At 37.9% G+C, this 20,249-nt stretch overlaps 1 protein-coding gene across 3 annotated transcripts in view; it reads right to left on the reverse strand.

Annotated features, from left to right (window-relative positions):
• The window catches only part of NELL1 (neural EGFL like 1), an 890,650-nt gene that overhangs the window by 705,718 nt on the left and 164,683 nt on the right, over positions 1-20,249 (reverse strand). For all 3 annotated transcript variants that reach the window (XM_029914487.1, XM_029914488.1, XM_029914486.1), the window contains exon 5: positions 15,585-15,681. In XM_029914487.1, the coding sequence (XP_029770347.1) occupies positions 15,585-15,681 (97 nt within the window). The remainder of the gene's footprint in view (positions 1-15,584; positions 15,682-20,249) is intronic.

Below are 20,249 nucleotides of genomic sequence, written 5' to 3' on the forward strand. Positions count from 1 at the left end.
GCGGGGGAGGGAGCGGGGGAGGGGGAGAGAGAGAATCTAAAGGAGTTTCCACACTGTCAAAACAGGGCTCAATTTTAAGAACCATGAGATGAGGATCTTAGCTAAAATCAAGAGACGGATGTTTAACTGATGTGCCACTCAGGAACCCTGTGATGTGTTTGGGTTTGGGTTTTTTTCTTTTCTTAGTTTTTGTACCACGGACATAAAAAAACAGTTGAAAGCAAAGTAAAACAAATGCCTTCAAATGTAGCTCTCAGCTTAAGAAAAATAAAAGACCACTCAGTTGAAGCCTGAGTGTCTATCCTTAAATTTCCATTCCTTCCTCTCAGAAGGAAACTCATGAATTTAGCACTTAGTTCCATGCATTTATCTTTTTACATATGTGAATATATAAATAAGCAATAAACTGAAATGTCTTACATTTTTAAAATATTTAATACTATAGTTTTCTCCTGCGACTTTAATTTCAGTGATTTTAGCATTTTTATATGATTCTACATTTGTTTAAACCTTATTCTACTGATAAAAAAAAACTTGGGGGGAAAAGTTGTCTAACATTAAAAAAGCTCCTGTGAAGACAAATATATCGTATCTTCTTGGCTACATGACTAAAACTTTCTTCAGTGTATATAGAAATTGGGGTCCAGGAGAGAGGCAAGATGACAGAAGTAGGGAGCTCTGTAATCTTTGCTCATCTGCATCTATCAAATTGAAAAGGACTAAAGCGTCAAAAGTCTGATCTGCAAGAGTGGGAGGAGAACACACAGACTCCAGAAAGAAGACAACTTCAAAGATGCCTGAGTGAGTGAGTGAATGCAAACTGGGGAAATTGAAAAAAAAACAGCAAGGTCCTGAAGGTACAGAGAAGGTGGTAGCCCCAGCCCAACACAGGAAAAGAGCACAGAGCCCCGGAGAGACAAGGGGAAGAGAAAGAGACTGAAAATGCTTATACTACTGTCTCTAGAGAAGAGATAAAGAACTTAGCCTGGGAGGGAGAAAGATATTGTCATCCCATATATAACCACTGGGCTTGGGGAGAGAAACCCATCCCATAGAGCTGGCGAATTCTTCCTTGGGCTCAGCGGCATCTGCGCCGACCCCAAATGGCACCAGGAAAAAACAGCCCCCTCCCCTACACAATAACAGCTGGGTGGCGAACCACCCATGGGAGTGTACCTCTTCTCAGTGGCAGCAAGGCCATTCCTGGGCAATGCCAAAAGAAACAGCTCCCTTGCCCTACAAGATCCTAGCTAGGAGGCCGGCCGCCAGCACAAGTGTATCTCATCTCCAGTGGTAAGATTAAAATGCATGGACTATGATTCTGAAGTGAGGGGTGGGGAGGCTTGGAAAATACAGCTTGGCTCACCCGTGGCAAAAGGAGATTGGACTCAAGGGAGCGACTTGCAGCGCTTGGTTCGAGCAGAGCTTGGGGTGCCGCCATTCTACTCTCCATAACCATCAAGGCGGGGCCTCTGAGAACAGCCCCCGAGACCTACCTACACCAAATCATGGCCATCCATGCAAAAGAGCTGCTTTTTTAATTATCATTATTCGCTTCCTTTTTCTTTTCTTTCTTTTTCTCTTGACATCCAGATATATTCTCCCTTACTCATTCTTGTCTCTCCCCTTGGATGCTTATACATTTTTAGACTGTCCATTGTCTTTTGTTGTCTATGTCCTCTTTTTTTCTTTCTTCTCTTTACTTTCCTCTCCTTTCCTTTCCTTTTCTTCTTTTCCCCTTTTGGTTTGCTTGTTTGTCTGATTTGTCTGTGTGTTTGCATGCTTTTGTTCCCGTGTGCTTGTCTGTTTTCCTTCTCAGGACTATCCTCAAGAAACAAGCCAAAATACACATAGTGGAGAGTCCCAAATATCGCTAAGTAGGGGAAATGAAATAATCAAAGAAACAACAAGAGAAACCAAGAGACACCATTAAAAGAACACTTCCTGAAATGACAGGCCCTAGACAATCAATGAGCCTCCTTTAATATAGAAATACCAACAGGTGCACAGTGCATAATGAGCTTTTCAAACTGACAAGAGATAGAAAGCTAGCCCAAATGACAAAACGAAAGAACTCTCGTCTAAAGAAATTCCAGGAAGAAGTCGCAACCACAGAACAGCTCAAAACAGATTTAAGCAACATAAATGAATAAGAATGTAGGACAACTGTCATAAAAATTAGTCGCTAGACTTGAAAAAAGCATCAGAGAAGCTATTGTTACAAAGACTAGGGAACCTCAAATCAGATGCGATGAGTTAAAAAAAAAAAGGCTATTAATGAGGTGCATAATAAAATGGAGGTGGCCACTGCACAGATTGAAGAGGCAGAGAGGAGAATAGGTGAATTAGAAGACACAATTATAGAAAAAGAGGAAGCCAAGAAAAAGAGAAAAAATGATACAGGAGCATGAAAGGAGAATTCAGTAACTGAGTTATACAATCATATGGAACAATATCCATATCATAGGAATTCCTGAAGAAGAAAGAGAAAAAGGTCCTAAAGGGGTGTTTGATCAAATTATAGCTGAGAACTTCCCGAGCCTGGGGAAAGAGATAAACATTGAAATCCATGAGGCACAAAGAACCCCCTTAAAACATAACTTGAATCAAACTTTGGGACAACATATCATAGTGAAACTGGCAAATTTTAAAGACAATTCTGTCACGAACTATATGCCAACAAACTGGACAATCTAGAAGAAATGGACAAATTCCTATACATCCACTACCAAAATTCAAATGGGAAGAGATAGAAAATCTGAACAGACCCATAACCAGTGAAGAAATCAAAGGCGTTATCAAAAATCTCACAATGAATAAGAGCCCAGGGCCAGATGGCTTCCCAGGGGAATTATACCAGACATGTAAAGCAGAGTTAATACCCATTCTTCTGAAGCTATTCCAATAAATAGACATCAAAGGACAACTTCCAAACCCATTCTACGAAGCCAGCATCACTTGATTCCCAAACCAGACAGAGACCCAACAACAACAACAAAAAGAGACAGAACTTCAGGCCAATATCCTTTATGAATACAGATGCAATAATACTCAACAAGATGCTAGCAAATCGAATTCAACAGCATATAAAAAGAATTATCCATCATGATCAAGTGGGATTCATTCCTGGGTTACTGGGCTGGTTCAATATTTGCAAATCCATCAATGTGATACATCATGTTAACAAAAGAAAAGATAAAAACCATATGATACTGTCAGTAGATGCAGAAAAAGCATTTGACAAAATACAGCATCGTTTCTTCATAAAAACCCTTGAGAAAGTCAGGATTGAAGGAACTTAAACATTATAAAAGCAATTTATGAAAAGTCCACGCTAATATCATCCTCAGTGGGGAAAAACAGAGCTTTCCCCCTGAGATCCAGAACACGATAGGGGTGTCCACTCTCACCACTGTTGTTTAACATACTGCTGATGTCCTAGCATCAGCAATCAGACAACAAAAGGAAATTAAAGGCATCATAATTGGCAAAGATGATGACAAACTTTCACTTTTCACAGATGATATGATACTCTACATGGAAACCCTGACTGACTTCACCAGAAGCCTTCTAGAACTGATCCATGAATTCAGCAAAGTTGCAGGGTACAAAATCAACATACAGAAATCAGCTGCATTCTTATACAGCAATAATGAAGCAACAGAAAGAAAAATCAAGAAACTGATCCCATTCACAATTGCACGAAAAACCACAAAATACCGAGAAATAAACCTACCTAAGGATGTAAAAGACCTGGACGGTGAAAACTATAGAAAACTTATGAAAGAAATTGAAGAAGACACAAAGAAATGGAAAAACATCCCAGGCTCATGGATTGGAAGAATAAATATTGTTAAAATGTCATTATTACCCAAAACAATCTATACATTCAATGCAATCCCCATCAAAATTACACCAACATTCTCTTCAAAGTTAGAACGAACTATCCTCAAATTCGTATGGAACCACAAAGTCATATTGAAGAAGAAAACCAAAACAGGAGGCATCACAATCCCAGACTTTAGCCTCTACTACAAAGCTGTCATCATCAAGATAGTAAGGTATTGGCACAAAACAGACACATAGACCAATAGAATAGAATAGAGAACCCAGAATTGGACCCACAAATGTATGGCCAATTAACCTTTGACAAAGCAGAGAAGAGTATCCAATGGAAAAAAAATAGCCTTGTTAGTGGGTGGAGCTGGGAGAACTGGATAGCAACATGCAGAAGAATGAAACTAGATCACTTTCTTACACCATACACAAAAATATACTCAAAATGGATGAAGGACCTGAATGTGAGACTGGAAACCATAAAAACCCTTGAGGAAAAAGCTGGAAACAGACTCCTTAACCTCAACCACAGCAATTTCCTACTCAACACATTCCCAAAGGCAAGGAAACCAAAAACCAAAATAAACTATTGGGACCTCATCAAGATAAAAAGCTTCTGCACTACAAAGGAAACAATCAAGAAAACTAATAGGCAACCAACAGAATGGGAAAAGATAGTTGCAAATGACATATCAGATAAAGGGCTAGTATCCAAAATCTACAAGGAACTTACCAAACTCTACACCTAAAAATGAATAATCCAGTGAAGAAATGGGCAGAAGACATAAACAGACACTTCTCCAAAAAGGACATCCAGATGACCAACAGGCACATGAAACGATGCTCAGCGTCACTCATCATTAGAAAAATACAACTCAATTCCACACTGAGATACAACCTCACGCCAGTCAGAGTGGCTAAAATGAACAAATCAGGAGACTATAGATGCTGGAGAGGATGTGGAAAAATGGGCACCCTCCTACACTGTTGGTGGGAATGTAAACTGATACAGTGCTCAGGAAAACAGTGTGAAGGTTCCTCAAAAAATTATCCATAGAACTCCCCTATGACTCAGTAATAGTATTGCTGAGGATTTACCCAAGAAGTGCTGATGCATAGGGGCACATGTACCCCAATGTTCACAGTGGCACTTTCAACAACAGCCAAATCATGGAAAGAGCCTAAATGTCCACCAACTGATGAATGGATCAAGAAGATGGGTATATATACACAATGGAGTACTACATGGCCATGAGAAAGAATGAAATCTGGCCATTCGTAGCAAAGTAGATGGACCTCAAGGGGGTCATGCTAAGCAAAATAAGTCAGGTGGAGAAGGATAGATACCAAATCTTTGCACTCATAGGTCTAAAAGGAGAAACCTAACAGAGGACCATGGGGAGGGGAAGGGGGAATAAGAGTTAGGGAGAGGGAGGGAGGCAAACCATGAGAGAATCTTGAATACTGAAAACAAACTGAGGGCTAAAGGGGGAAGGGGAGGGGGGAAGGTGGGTGATGGTCATGGAGGAGGGCACTTGTGGGGAAGAGTACTAGGTGTTATAGGGAAACCAATATTGACAATAAACTATATACAAAGTTGGGAAAAAAAAGAAGGGCAGTATAAATTAAAAACAAAATTAAAAAAAAAAAGTTGGGGGTCCTGTGTTGTAAGATATGCATGTCTTTAATTTTATACAAAAACTCCCAAACTGCCCCACTTAGTGGCTCACCCAATTCAAGGTTCCACCACAGTGGCGCGATTAACCTCTCCCACACTTAGCATATTTTTGTCTTGATTTTTGCCAGGCTGAGGGGTAAGAAATGGTATTTCATGGTGGTTTTAGTTTGCATTTCCAATACAACTACTAAAATTGAATTTCTTTTAATTGGCTATGCACGTTTCCACTGTGGAAAACTGCTGTTTTATACCTTCTACCTGATTTCTTACTGATTTATGAGTATCTTACGGATTTTAGCACTGCTTTACTGGATATGCTTGCTTCACTAATTGATCTGGTTGCCAAGATCTTTGATAAACATATTAAACTTGTTTCGTTGATTAAATTTGCCAGTAGTATCCTCAATGGCTTCATACTTATTATTGCTTAAGTTCTTTCCTACCCTGAAATTTGAACATATGCTCCCATATTGTCTTCTAAAACTTGCAAAGTTCACACTTAAGTATTTCGTTTAATGCTTATTTATTTTCAGAGACAGAGAGCATGCAATCATTCTAGTGGAGGAGGAGGAGGCGGTGGCAGAGAAGGAGGGGAGAGGTGGGGAGAGGGAGAGGGACAGAGAAAGAGAGAGAGAGGGGGGGGGAGGGAGGGAGAGGGAAAGGGAGAGGGAGAAAGGAGAGACACAGAGAGAGAGAGAGAGAGAGAGAGGTGAGAAAGAATCCCAAGCAGGCTCTTAGCTATCAGTGCAGAGTCCAACCTGGGACTTGATCCCAAAAACCATGAGATCATGACCTAAATTCAAATCAAGAGCTGGATGGTCAACCAAGTCATCCAGTAACCCAACACATTTAGGTATTTAATTGTAATTGATTTTTGCATGAGGTTTCCAGATATATCAAAGCTTTTCCTGACAGTATACACCAACATCAATTACATCAATTAGTATATACGTGAAATGTTTAAAGTAATGATTTTTCTAACCATTTATTTATGATCACCTCCCTTCCTTATAGATCAGGAATGACCCTTAAGTTATGTATCAAGTTTCCAGAAACAAAAGATCTCTTTCTGGCCTCTCCATGCTATTCTCTTGGTTCATGCACCAATCCTTACATGGATATCCAGCTCTGTTGATTTCTATAAGCTTAAAATAAACCTTCATATCATTCCTTTTACTTCTTCAGAAATATCATTCATCTTTACTCTTCCATATGATTTTTAAAATCAGCTTGCAGATTTTATCAGAAAAAAAATCTTTTAGGGAATTTATTACAAGTTCATTCAATCGAGAAATCAATTTGGGTAGAATTGACATTATTAAGCCTCTCCAAGAACCTGTCCTCATTTAGGTCTTCTCTAATGATTTTTAATAAAATGTTATATTTTTCCATAACCATTATACATATATTTTTATTCTTAAGCACTTTATAAATGTTTTGGTCTTATAAGTGAAATATTCTATTTTACTGCATATTGTTACTACTTTTTTCAGCAAAGCAATTGATTTTCTCTCAGGCTTTTATATCCAGCACTCTTTCAGAAAAATCTTGGTGATGATAATAATTTGTGAATTCTATTTTCTATGTAAACCATCATATAATTTGTCACTATTTTTTAATAATCCTTATGTCTGGTGGGGGCATTTGGGGGGTTGGGAATTTGTTTTGGCCAGAAGGACCTACAGTATCATGTTGAAAATAAATTATGGTAATAGAGATTCTTGTAGGATTCCAGAATATAACAATAATTCTCCTAATATTTAAACCATAAGTATGATGGGTTTTGCATGTTTACTTTATGCACACTTTTAGTTTCCTTCAATTTCTTCTAAGAATTTATCAGGGGTCAGTACTCAATTTTATCTAGTGCTTTTTCTGGCTCTGGAGGTAATCATAGATTTTTCTGTTTAATGTGAATGGTATTAGTCAATGTATTGACAAAAATAGTTTGGCATCATTGAAATAATCAACGTGATCTCACACACATCCAGACATACAGCTGGATTTGGATTACTAATTTATTTATTTTTTTAATTTTTAATCTAATCTGTGTTCAAAAGTACATTGGCTTATAAAATTCCTTTCTTTTTTTTTTTTAATTTCAGAGAGAACTGTGGAAAGAGACAGAGGGAGATGGAAAATCTTAAGCAGGCTCCACACTCAATGTGAAGCCCAATGCAGGGTTTGATCCCATGATCCTGGGGTCACAACCTGAGCTGAAATCAAGAGTTGGACACTCAATTATCTTCATAAATGAGATGGGACAGTACTCTCATTTATTCTCTTCTCCATAAGAATTTATACAAGATTGGAATCATTTCCTTGGATGTGATTAAACTCCCCTGTGAAACTGTCTGAACCCAGTGGTTATTTGGTGGAGAGATGGTCCTTTGCTCCTTACCAGACTGCTACCCTGTGCAATGAGAATTTGTAGTATTTCCCATTAAAAGATGGAACCTACTTCCCATATCCTTGAGTCTGGCCCTGTAACTTGCTTTGGCCAATGTAACTCAGCAAAATAACAATGTGCAAGTTTCCAGCCTTGGCTTCAAAAGATTCTGCCTATTTCTACTCCAGCTCTGGAAAGCCTCACCAGCCCCCTTATAAACAAGCTCAGGCTAGACTGCTGAAAGTAAGAGATCACATGAAGCAGAGCTGAGCCATGCCATCTAAGTCCATTCCAGTATAGTGAGTCCCCAGAAAACCAGAAGCTGACCAGAACTGCATGAGTGAACCCCCTCAGAATACAAGAATCATTCAACTCAGCCCAACCCAAAGCACCAATGCATGAAATTGTGAGCTAAATACTTGCTGATTCAAGTCAGTAAGCTTTGACTTAATTTGCTATGCATTGAAAGTTGATACAGATTTTGTGTCATGAAATCTTTAGGATACTTTATTGATTCCAACACCATTTTTCATTTTTAAAGTCCATCCTTTTAATGTATAGTTTTAGGAAGTTTTTCTCTAATTTTCCATTTTATTATATAAAATCAGTGACTAATTACTGTGTTAGTATTTCCAGTATTTCTTTTAATGCTTCCTCTCATTTTTCTTGCTCAAACTTCCAGATTTGTCTTTTCAAATGACCAAACTGTGTTTTCCTTGATCTTGTCTACTGTATCCTCTTATTTTCATTTCTATTCTTATATGCTTATTTTTTCATGTCTTCTTTCTTATATTTATTGATTTCCATTTGCTAACATCTTAAGTTGGATACTTTACTCATTGATTTTCTGTCTTTTTGGCCTTTGTGGGATAGAACTATTTTGAATAGCTTCCATTCTAGGGCATGCCCTTTTACTCTCTTACATATTGGGAAGTGAGGGAGTGAGTTGCAAATTTTAACATTCCAGTATATCAAGCTTTCCCTTTGTAGTTCTTATATAACTTATTTAAGAAATATTTTTCCTGCATCAAGGCTGTAAAGGTATTTTCCTATCCTGTCTTTTTAAGCTTTACTGGTTTACCTTTCAGATTTAGATCTATAATCTCCTGGAATTGATTTTACATGGAGTGGGAAATAGAGAGTCCAGGATTAGTATTTCCCCAAAGGGATGTTCAGTTTATCTAGCACCCTGTAATGAGAAGACCATCCTTCCAGAGTATTCTGTAGTGGTGCAATGTATATTTAAGTTATATATTAGGTGTATACATCTTTAAAATTGTTTATTTTGCAATAAATTTAGGTGCCTTGAAGTTTGATAATGCCAGAGCATTCTACAGATTCTTTTTTTTTTTAATTTTAATGTTTATTTTTGAGAGACAGAAACAGAGAAGCAGCAGAGGAGGGGGGGGAGGGAGGGAGAGGGAGAGGGAGAGAATCAGAAGCAGGCTCCAGGCTCCGAGCTGTCACACCGAGTCCAATGCTGGGCTCTAACCAATGAGCTGTGATATCATGACCTGAGCTGAAGTTGGATGCTTAACAGACTGAGCCACCCAGGCTCCCCTACAGCTTCTTTTTTATTAGTTTGGCCTGTTTCTTTTCATCCTTTTCAGATGGGCATGGATCAAATGTTGTATTTCTGTCCCACCTCTTTGGAAGGTAAGGAAGACCTCTTCCTACGAATGTGAGAATGTGCATTGAAATGCCTTTTATGGTTCTTGCTCCAGTCAGAAGTCACAAAGGGACTGAACTTCCTTTTGGCCACTGGTGCTTCAGCAATGGCCACATAAGCAACAGAAGTCTTTATTTTTTATTGTTTCAATATAAACAACATACATCAGGATTGGAGTTTTATGAAGCCAATACAGTGCTCAGACGTTTAACCAGTAAATGTAAATCACTTAATATGTTAGTAAATATTATGAACTGGAATTATATCTAGTTTATATTAAAACTTTTTTCTCTTCTGCCTTATTCTGGGTTGACTGAACTTTTTCTGTTAAAACTTATTTATTTTGAGAGAGACAGAGAAAGCATGTGGAAAGGGCAGAGAGAGGAGAGAAAATCCCTAGCAGGCTCAGCCACTGTCTATGGGGGGTCGAATTCACAAACCATGACACCATGACCTCACCTGAAACAAAGCCAATGGTTGGATGCTTTACTGAGCCACCCTGGTGCCCCAAGGTTGACAGAATTTTATACGAATATCTCTTTTTCAAATACTTAAATTGGTGGGCACCTGGGTGGCTCAGTTGGTTAAGTGTCGGACTTCATCTGTGGTCATGATCACAGGGTCTGTGAGTTTGAACCTTCTGTCGGGCTCTGTGTGACAACTCAGAGGCTGAAGCCTGCTTCAGATTCTGTCTCCCCCTCTCTCTTCCTCTCCCCTCCTCACACTCTCTGTCTTTGAAAAAATGAATAAACCTTAAAAACATGTTTTAAATACTTAAGTCTCAAAGTAGTATTACTTTGGTGTTGGTTTAAATTTTTAACATATAAACTTAGTATAGTTAGCCAATCTCTCTATTTATTTTCTAAATACAAGGCCTTATGGTACCTTAACATCAGATAAACCCAGCATTTGTTTTCTAATATTTTTAAATTTATTTTTTCCAAAATTGCGCATTATTTTTCCCTTTATTTATATGAGCATTATTTAATCAAGTAATGAGTAACGTCTGCACATTCTATCCATTTGTTCACCCACTCCCCTTGTACCTTGTATGTCTTTTCCTTGCAAAGTTTCTTTAACGAGCATCTATTGGTCATTAAACAGTTTTATTTATCTATAAATTCTTATGCTCATTCTCAAATGATAATTAAATTGGATCTATGCTACTACATTTGGGAGTTATTTTCTCTGAAAACTTTGAAAACATTCCTTCTATTATCATTTGGCTTCTGCTTGTTACTGATTAAAAGTCAGCTGTTCAATTTATGTTATTCTTTTGTGGAAAATTTACCTTTTAGGGGCAACTGATAATATCTTCTCTGTGTCTTTGGGGTTCTACTATTCCAGTAATATGTCTAAGCGTGGCTTTCTATCTTGCTTAATAGATTAAAATGGTCCAAAATTCCTTCCTTCCATCCATATCCTTGCAATGTGATACAGAACAGTCATTCAATTCAGGATTAGAAAGATGAATCCAAAGCATTACAGGAGAATTTGGGGAGGTTATATAATTATCCTTTATCTTGACTAAGATGATGGGTATAAGACTCTCAACTTTCTGAAACACAAAACTGATTATTTGAAGGAATGAATTATGCTCTATATAATTTATATCTTCATTTTTAAAGGAAAAGAAAAGCCCAGGAACAAATGACTTCATCAGTAAATTCTACCAAACATTTAAGTATGATTTAACACCAATCCTTTTCAACTCTTCCCCAAAAAATTAGGAAGTATTCCCCAAATTCCCCAAATGATTTCAGACAACCAGCATTATCCTATACCAAAATCAGGTAAGAATACTACAATAAAACTGCAGGCCAATACATCTGAAAATTATAGATGTAAAAATATATTAACAAGCTGAATTCATGACACATTATAGGATCATAGATTATGGTCAAGATTTATCCGTAGAAGGCAAAAATAGTTCAACACATGCTATTTGATAAATGTGACACACCCTGACAGAATGAGATTTAAAATTTATATGATCTCAGAGATGCAGACAAAGAATTGATAAAACACAATTCCCTTTCATGATAAAAAAGACTCAAAAAATTGAGCATAGAAGGAACACACTTCAACATGACAAAAGCCATGTATAACAAGCCCACAGCTAACATCACACTTAACAGTGAAAAACTAAATGCTTTTCCTTTAAGATGAGAAACAAGACAAAGGTGCCCACTCTAACTACTCCTAGTCAACACAGTACCACAAGTCCTCATCCAAACACCCGGACAAGAAATAAAAGGCATCCAAATCAGAAAGGAGTAATTAAATGGTCTTTGTTTGCAGATGATACAACTTTACATAGAGTAAAGGGTAACTATTCCACCAAAAAACTTTTAGAACTAATCAATGAAGTCAGTAAAGCTGTAGGTTATTAAAAATCAACATACAAAAGTCAGTTGCATTTCCATATACTAACAATGAAATATCTGAAACATAAAAATCTTATTCACAACAGCATCAAAAACAGTGTAATACTTAGGAAATTAAGCAGGTGAAGATAATCTGTACACTGAAAACTATAAGACTTTGATTAAAAAATATTGAAGTAAACACAAATGTAAAGATACCTCATATTCATGAATTGGAAGAATATTGTTTAAATATCCACACTACTAAAAACCTTTTACAGACTCAGTGTAATCCCTATCAAAATCTAAATGGCACTTTCAAACAAAAAGAAAAAAAAATGGTTTCAAACTACAAAAGACCTAATAGCCAAAGCAATCAATCCTAGAAAAGAAGAAAAAGCTAGACACATTTCCTGAAATCAAACTACATTAGACCCTTTAACAATGCAGGGGTTAAAATGGGCAGAAGACCTGAATAGACACTTCTCCAAAGAGGACATCCAGATGGCCTACAGGCACATGAAACGATGCTCAACATCACTCATCATAAGGGAAATACAAATCAAAACCACACTGAGATACCACCTCGCACCAGTCAGAGTCACTAAAATGAACAAATCAAGAGACTATAGATGCTGGCGAGGGTGTGGAGAGACAGGAACCCTCCTACACTGTTGGTGGCAATGTGAACTGGTGTAGCCACTCTGGAAAACAGTATGGAGGTTCCTCAAAAAACTGTCGATAGAACTCCCCTGTGACCCAGCAACAGCACTGCTAGGGATTTCCTCAAGGGATACAGAAGTGCTAATGCATAGGGGTACATGCACCCCAATGTTCATAGTGACACTTTCTACAATAGCCAAATCATGGAAAGAGCCTAAATGTCCATCACCTGATGAGTGGATCAAGAAGATGTTGTATATATATACAATGGAGTATTACATGGCAATGAGAAAGAATGAAATATAGCCATTTGTAGGAAAGTGGATGGACCTCGAGGGTGTCATGCTAAGCGAAGTAAGTCAGGCAGAGAAGGATAGATACCATATGTTTGCACTCATAGGTCTAACAGGAGAAACCTAACAGAGGACCATAGGGAGAGGAAGGGGGAAAGACAGCTGGGGAGAGTGAGAGACACAAATCATTAGAGACTATTGAATACTGAAAAAGAACTATGGACTGAAGGGGGAGGGGGAGGGAGAAAAGGGGGTAATGGTCATGGTGGGGGGCACTTGTGGGGAAAAGCACTGGGTGTTATATGGAAACCAATTTGAAAATAAACTATTTAAAAAATTTAAAAAAAAAACAATGCAGGGGTTAATGACTTGTGACCCCTCCAATACTTAATTACTAATTACTGCTGACTATAATCCTACCAATAACAAACAACATATGTTTTGTAAGCTTTAAGTATTATATACTGCGTTCCTACAATAAGGCTTTAAAAAAAAGTTAAAATCCTAAGAAAAAATAGATTTACAGTACTGTACTATACTTATTGAAAAAAATCCAGGCTTAAGTAGACTCATGCATTTCAAACCCCTTCTGTTCAAGGGTCAAATGTTTACTACAAAGGTATTATAATCAAAGCATAGGATACTGGCAAAAAAAAAAAAAAAAGAAAGAAAGAAAGAAAAGAAAAAGAAAGAAAAAGAAAAAAGGAAAACAGACACACAGACCAATGGTACAGGATCGAGAGCTAAAAACTAAACCACTGCATGTATAATCAAATACTCCTTGACAAATAAGGGAAGAATGGTTTCTTCAACAAATAGTTTTGGGAAAACAAGATAACCCAAAACTAGGTAACATTAAGAAATTGGATTCCTGTATTACCATTCACAAAAATTTAGAATAAATACTGAAACACAAGATCTGAAACAATAAAACTCCAAAAGAAAACAGGGGGAAAGCCACTTGGCATTGTTCTTGGCAACTATTTTTTGGATAGGACACCAAAAGCATAAGCAAAAAAAAGAAAAATTAATAAGTGGATCTACAAACAAAAAGCTTCTACACAGTGAAAGAAACGATCAAAAATGAAAAGGCAGCCTATGGGATGAGAGAAAACATTTGCAAATCAGAAATCTGATAAGAAGTTAATAACCAAAATATACTTAAAAATTCATACAACATCATAGCAAAAAAAAAAGCTGATTATTAACTGGGCAGAGGTACTGAATGGTCGTTTTTCCAAAAACGTGCAAATAGCCAATAGGTATATGAGGTGCTCAAGTTCACTAATCATCAGGGAATGCTTATCAAAACCACAACGAAATATCACTTCACACATGTTAAAATGCCTATCATCAAAAAGACAAAAAATAACAAGTGTGGAGGGAAAGGAACCTTGTACACTGTTTGTGGAAGTGTAAATTGGTATAGCCACGGAAATTCTTCAAAAAATGAAAAATTAAATGGCCATACAGTCCAGCAATCCCCCATCTGGGTGGATTATGGAGTATACATCCAAAGGAAATTAAATCGCTTCCTCAAAGAGGTATTTTCACCCTCATATTCATTGCCACATTACTCATAACAGATAAGACATAAAAAATGTTAAGTATATGTCAACAGATGAATGGCTAAAAAAATGATGTGGTATGTATACAACTGTATATTATTCAACCATGAGGGGGAAAAAATCCTGCCACTTCCAACAACAGAATTGACTTGGAGGGCATTATGCAAAGTGAAATAAGACAGAAAAACAAATACAACATGATACCACTTATATGTACAATCTAAAAAACCTAAACTCATAGAGACAGCGGAAAGCTGGTTGCCAGGGGTTCGGGGAAATGGGGAGATGCTAGTCTAAGTATAAAAACTTCCAGTTATAACTCAAGTAAGTTCTGGGGATCTAACGTACAGCATGGCGATTACAGTGCGTAATCCTGTATTACGTACTTGAATTTTGCCACGAGAGTGCGTTGTAAATGTTTTCATGACAAAAAAGAAATGATAATTATGTCAGATGAAGGAGGTATTGGTTAATACTGCTGATAATTATTTTGCAATATACAAATATATCAAATCAAAAAGTTAAACATCTTAAAGTTACATAGTGTTGTATGTCAATTATATCTCAGTCAGACTGGAATAACAGAAAAGAAGTTTTCAAATTCTTGGTACTGGTACCCTCTGTTTTTCACTTTTCTCCATATATTTGGCTTCTAAGAATTTCCTTTCTTGTAAGTGCAATGATGTGTCTTCAAAGATTGTTGTTCTATTTTATCCAGCATCATTGCCAGAAGCAACTCTACCATTCTATTGAAGAACAAGACTTTCTTAAAACTTCATGTTTTTAACTTCATTTTATCAATGTACCCTGTTTCTATAAAGTATAATACAGTTATTGTATTACTCTCTTTATAGATCAGAAAAGCAAAGCTCATAGGAGTTGAGACCCATTGTCTATCCACCACAAGATTCTGAGAATGGAAACCAATCCTGTCTCCCAGAATTAGGTCAGTAAGAAACATTTAGAGTATGATTTACATTATGCATCATCCTATGTGACCTTGAACAAGTCACTTAACTCTGCCTAGTTTTCAAAGCACTTACTTCACAGAATTGTTCTGACAATTATTCATATCAAGCACATAGAAAAGTACATGGCAGAAGTATAAAAGTAGTGCTTACTTTGAATAAGCCATGCTTTTGGTTGCGTTGACCAAGCCATACATTGCTTCCTGGGGGAAGGTTGGTTTCAGGAGGGTCTATCACACGTTCATAAATCCTGTAGGGGCAAAGAACACAGTTACTAATAAAGAAGCTCAAAGCAGAACCAAAGGGCGCGCATGTTGTTTGAAGTACACACGGCTTTAGCTGCTGGTATGTGGAGAGACGGAGGCAGAACGTGGCACATTTCAGGTTATGGGTAACGTGAATGTAGAGACCTACTTCTTAACAACACTTGGACATGTTAACCAGACCTCTTTCTATCTGCACTCTTTGGGCAGGGAAAAGAGGAAGAAAACATTTTTAACTGTCTACTTTGAGCAACAAATCTTACACACACTCTGTGAGTAAAGTGGTTTGATCCACATTTGCAGGCGAGAAAGCTGAGGTTCAGAGAACATAAGTGGGTCAACCATGGTAAGACAGGGAGTAGTTCAGTTGGGATGAGGATCTCCCTCTGCCCGGCTACAAAGCCCAGGCACTCGCTTTTGCACTCTACTCCTCCCTGGCTGCGGTTTATCTAGCTGCTCCTCACTTCTACATTCCTCTCAATAAGAGAGTAGCAGTTGCCCACATGATAATATTTTTAGTGCACAAAATCATACAACCAATAAATATTTATTGAGCACTTTTTTTTTTAATGTTTATTTTTGAGAGACAGAGTGCACGCTTGGAGGAGGGGCAGGAGGTGGGGGAGAGTCAGAGGATCTAAAGCTGGCTCCACGCTGACAGCAGTGAGCCTGATGCAGGGCTGAAACTTAAGAACCACAAGATCATGACCTGAGCCAAAGTCAGACGCTGTATGACTGAGCCACCGAGGCACCCCTAGGGAGCACTTTTTTTGCTCCAAGCTCCACACAGGGCAACAAGAGATAGAACAACAAGTCAGGCATACAAAATCCTGCCCTCAAGGAGCAAGAAAACAAAGTTCTTCTTCCTAAGATATATAAAGACATAAGTAACTCAGAGGCGACAACAGCCCCACGACCTTTGAAGGTACCTAACAGAACCCAGTGAACAACTGGATGGTCTCAATTGTTCTGCCCTGACAAGACCTACTCAAAAATCCTAAGATTTGTGCTCTCTTTAGAAATAGTCCCTGCATACGCCAGCTGATCATAGGACTCCACCTCACCCCTCGCAAGTGCCTCTTAATACCTTCTCTCCTGAGAAAGGGAAGGAAGAGCCTGCCTGAGAATTTAACATATCCTCAGATGCTCAGAAGATTCTAGGTGGGGTGCCATAGAGACCTAGGTGAAATTCAGTTCCTCCTGATGGCCTATCTACCTGTTGCCCTCTCCCATATATGCTCAGAGCAGCTGCGGGAGGAGTCGGCTCCAGGTACTTCCAGAGTAAGGAAGCTCTGACAACTAATCAGGCCTCCAGGCTGGAAGGGAGCGGACCGCCCTCTGCCAAAGACTGACATATTCCTCCACTGGTCCTCAAAAGGCAAGGACCTAGGGACCATCCAGTTGAATCAAGGCCAATGAAGGAGCATGACAGTTGGGAGTCGGGAGCAGTCACACTGCATCCTTGTAACTTTGCTGTACCATCCATCACTCTCTTATTCTCCACTGGAAATGTGCTCTTACCTAACAATACATGGAAGGTATTCAATGGAGAAAGCTCTCTGTATCAGCCCCATCTCTACTTTCGATCTCTTTCCATTATAAATGGATGCTCAAAGATGTGCAAGGAAAAATTCTCCCCTAAAAAGGCAGGCTGCGTTTTCGCCACAGGGATGCAACCTTTTTCATATGTTAGAATGAACAATTTTAGATGAAACAACCTGTCAAAACTGCTTTCACCCAAAAAGCTGTTATATATGCATCCTTTTAAAAAAGGTTTTTTTCTAATATTCACAAAAAAGTAGGAGCAAGCCAAATTTACAACAAAAGAAAAATGCATAAATTACAGTAGATCAGCTTGGTGTAATTTACTACGGTCATTAAGAGTGATAAATATGCAGGTTGTGAAGTATGGTAAACTATATACAAAATAATTTCCACTGGAGGAAAGTGAAATGCAAAATTAATTATGAACTATGGAGAGAACCATGCAAAAATCATGCTCCCTGTTGGTGAATTTCAGAGGAACTCAGAAAGAAGTGGAAATCGCTGTATTTAGGTAGTCAGAAGCATAATTTTCTGTAAGGGTGCTTTCCTAATACAATGAAAAACACTGTCAAGCTATTTATCTGAACCTTTCATTGTAAAACATTTGCATCTGTCAGAGGAAGAGCTTTCAATTTACTGCTTTCTTTTTTGGTTTTCAATATGCCAGAAGGTGAGCTCCAATGAGCAGAGTAGGCCCATAATCACTGTTTATTAAGTGCATGAAGGAAGGAAGGATCAAAAAATCAACTTCCATCATGCCTTATCTTCACAAGCATAATCGCTCCTTCTGCCTCAGAAATACTGGGCCTCATCTGCTTGCTTTCTCAACCATCAGCACAAAGCAAGACAGCGACCCTGGTGCCTGCATCAAAGGTGTCCGCTGACTTCCAGGGTCACACAGCCCCCATCAGGATCCCCTCCTGATGCCAACCAAGTAAAGTCTGCTGGATACTCTCCCCTCCAGCCTGGCCAATTCACTACAAATGGCAGACCTCGCTGGAGAATTCTGGGCAGGAGGCGCAATCAATGAACTGGATTCAGAATAGCAAAATGAAGAGAGTTTACTAACAGTGTTAAAAAATAAAACACAATAAAAATACATACCCACACAGAGGACCCTTATGTAGAAAAGCAGACAAACCCAATTTGATGAACATTCTATAAAATAACTGCCCGTGCTCTCTCAAATGCCCATGTCATGAGAAGGAAAAACTGAGGAACAGGAACATTTGTTGATTAAAAGAGATCAAAGGGACATAAAAAATAAATAGGAGACAGAACCCTGGTTTGGAGCTGGGAGTAGAAAAAAAATCCTATGCAGTAGATTAGTAGGAAATTGGTGACACTGAAACTGTAGATTATATAACAGTACTGTACTGAGGTTCAATTTCCTGATTTTGAGACTTGGTCACGTACATTTAAGTGTCTTGTTCTTCACTAATATCCACTTCAGTATTTAAGGATTGAGTCACGATCGTTGAAACTTCCTCTCAAAGGATTCAAAACAATGATGTGTTTAAGTACAGATATATATATATAAACACATTACGGAGAGAGAGACCAAACAGAACCTGGGCAAAGAGTGTACGAATTTTTTGTGCCATTCTTAAAACTTTCCTGTAAGATTAAAATAGTTTTAAAATAGTCTTTGAGACTACAGTAAAAAAGGCAAAGGGTCTGTAATGTATGTAAACTAAAAATACACACATTTAAAACAATTTTATATCTATTGGCGAAGGACACATACAAATTTAAAGCCTCAAATAAGGTATATGGTAGTGTTTTCCTAAAGGAGAGGCAAAGGAAAGAAAATGTGAATGAATGAACTAAACAAAAGTATTGTGATAACTACTGCTTTGATAACACATCATAAACAAAGAAATAAAATGATCACATCCCTATCTATACCTCTTTGACAAAGGGAATTATGCCACCAACATGCCAAATATAATCAGAATCTTCACAGAAGGGCTGACCCCAGGAGTATGGTTTAGGTGGACTGGCTCATGCAGGTAGGGCACAGTCATCTGTGATCTGTCACTTAAATCTAATGTCACCCAACTCAAATGAAAAGTCAAAGCTAACACAGTGAACTCCTTGGTTTCCAGTGTTGTCAGGAAATGGAAACTTGATATTCCAGTATTTTGTTTAATGAGGTTTCCTTCACATCAATATTGGATTGTCTGTAATCTGTGTGACACTGTGTTGGCTACCACAACACACACAACAAAATTAATATGGCCGAGTCTCATCCTCAGGTCAAATGCCTGAGCCAGAGAGACAGCCTGCATGCATGCTCCTTATTCAGCGAAGTGCAATGATCTATGAAAGCAGGGGGGAAAAACAGATTGCCATCTGCCAGAGTCAGAAAAAGACTTTCTGAAAGGAGAACACTGGAGCTCAGGTTTGAATGAAAATCCAAGTGAAGCTGACACACAGATCTAACAGCCAGCACTTACAGGCACTTAGTGTGTGCCAAACTTCTTTTCACCGACAAATTCATTCAAAGACCATTCATTTCTGTTTAACCTTTTTTAAAGTTGTATGGCAACTTTTAAAAAGTTGCACAGTTTAGATACTAAAATGTAGATTAAAAACAATTTTTGGACAAAGTATACCTTCTAGGCCATCCTAAAATTTCAGTATTTTCATTTAATGTTAAAATATTCATTAGCTTCTTTTAATGTTTTCAAGCCATAAATCGAACTTTTCTATTACTCTAAATTCTAAGCAAATATTCTAAGATCTTTTACATTCTTCCAAAAATATGTAATTCTTTGACATTTATACAAGTCTGTCTTTTGTTGAAAGTTCATCATAAATTCACATAGAACAAGAGAAATACTCAGGAAAAAGAGGTAAGTGATTTACTAACTTATTACAATGTGTTTGGATACACAATCACCAAACCAATGAACAACTAAAAATATACTGCTTCTTTTAGGAGTAAAATATGACCAACAACTATTCCTACCACTTCTGCGTAGTCCAGGACTAGGCACCTTCCTAG

This window comes from Suricata suricatta, chromosome 11 (genome assembly GCF_006229205.1).
Source record: "Suricata suricatta isolate VVHF042 chromosome 11, meerkat_22Aug2017_6uvM2_HiC, whole genome shotgun sequence".
NCBI lineage: Eukaryota > Metazoa > Chordata > Mammalia > Carnivora > Herpestidae > Suricata > Suricata suricatta.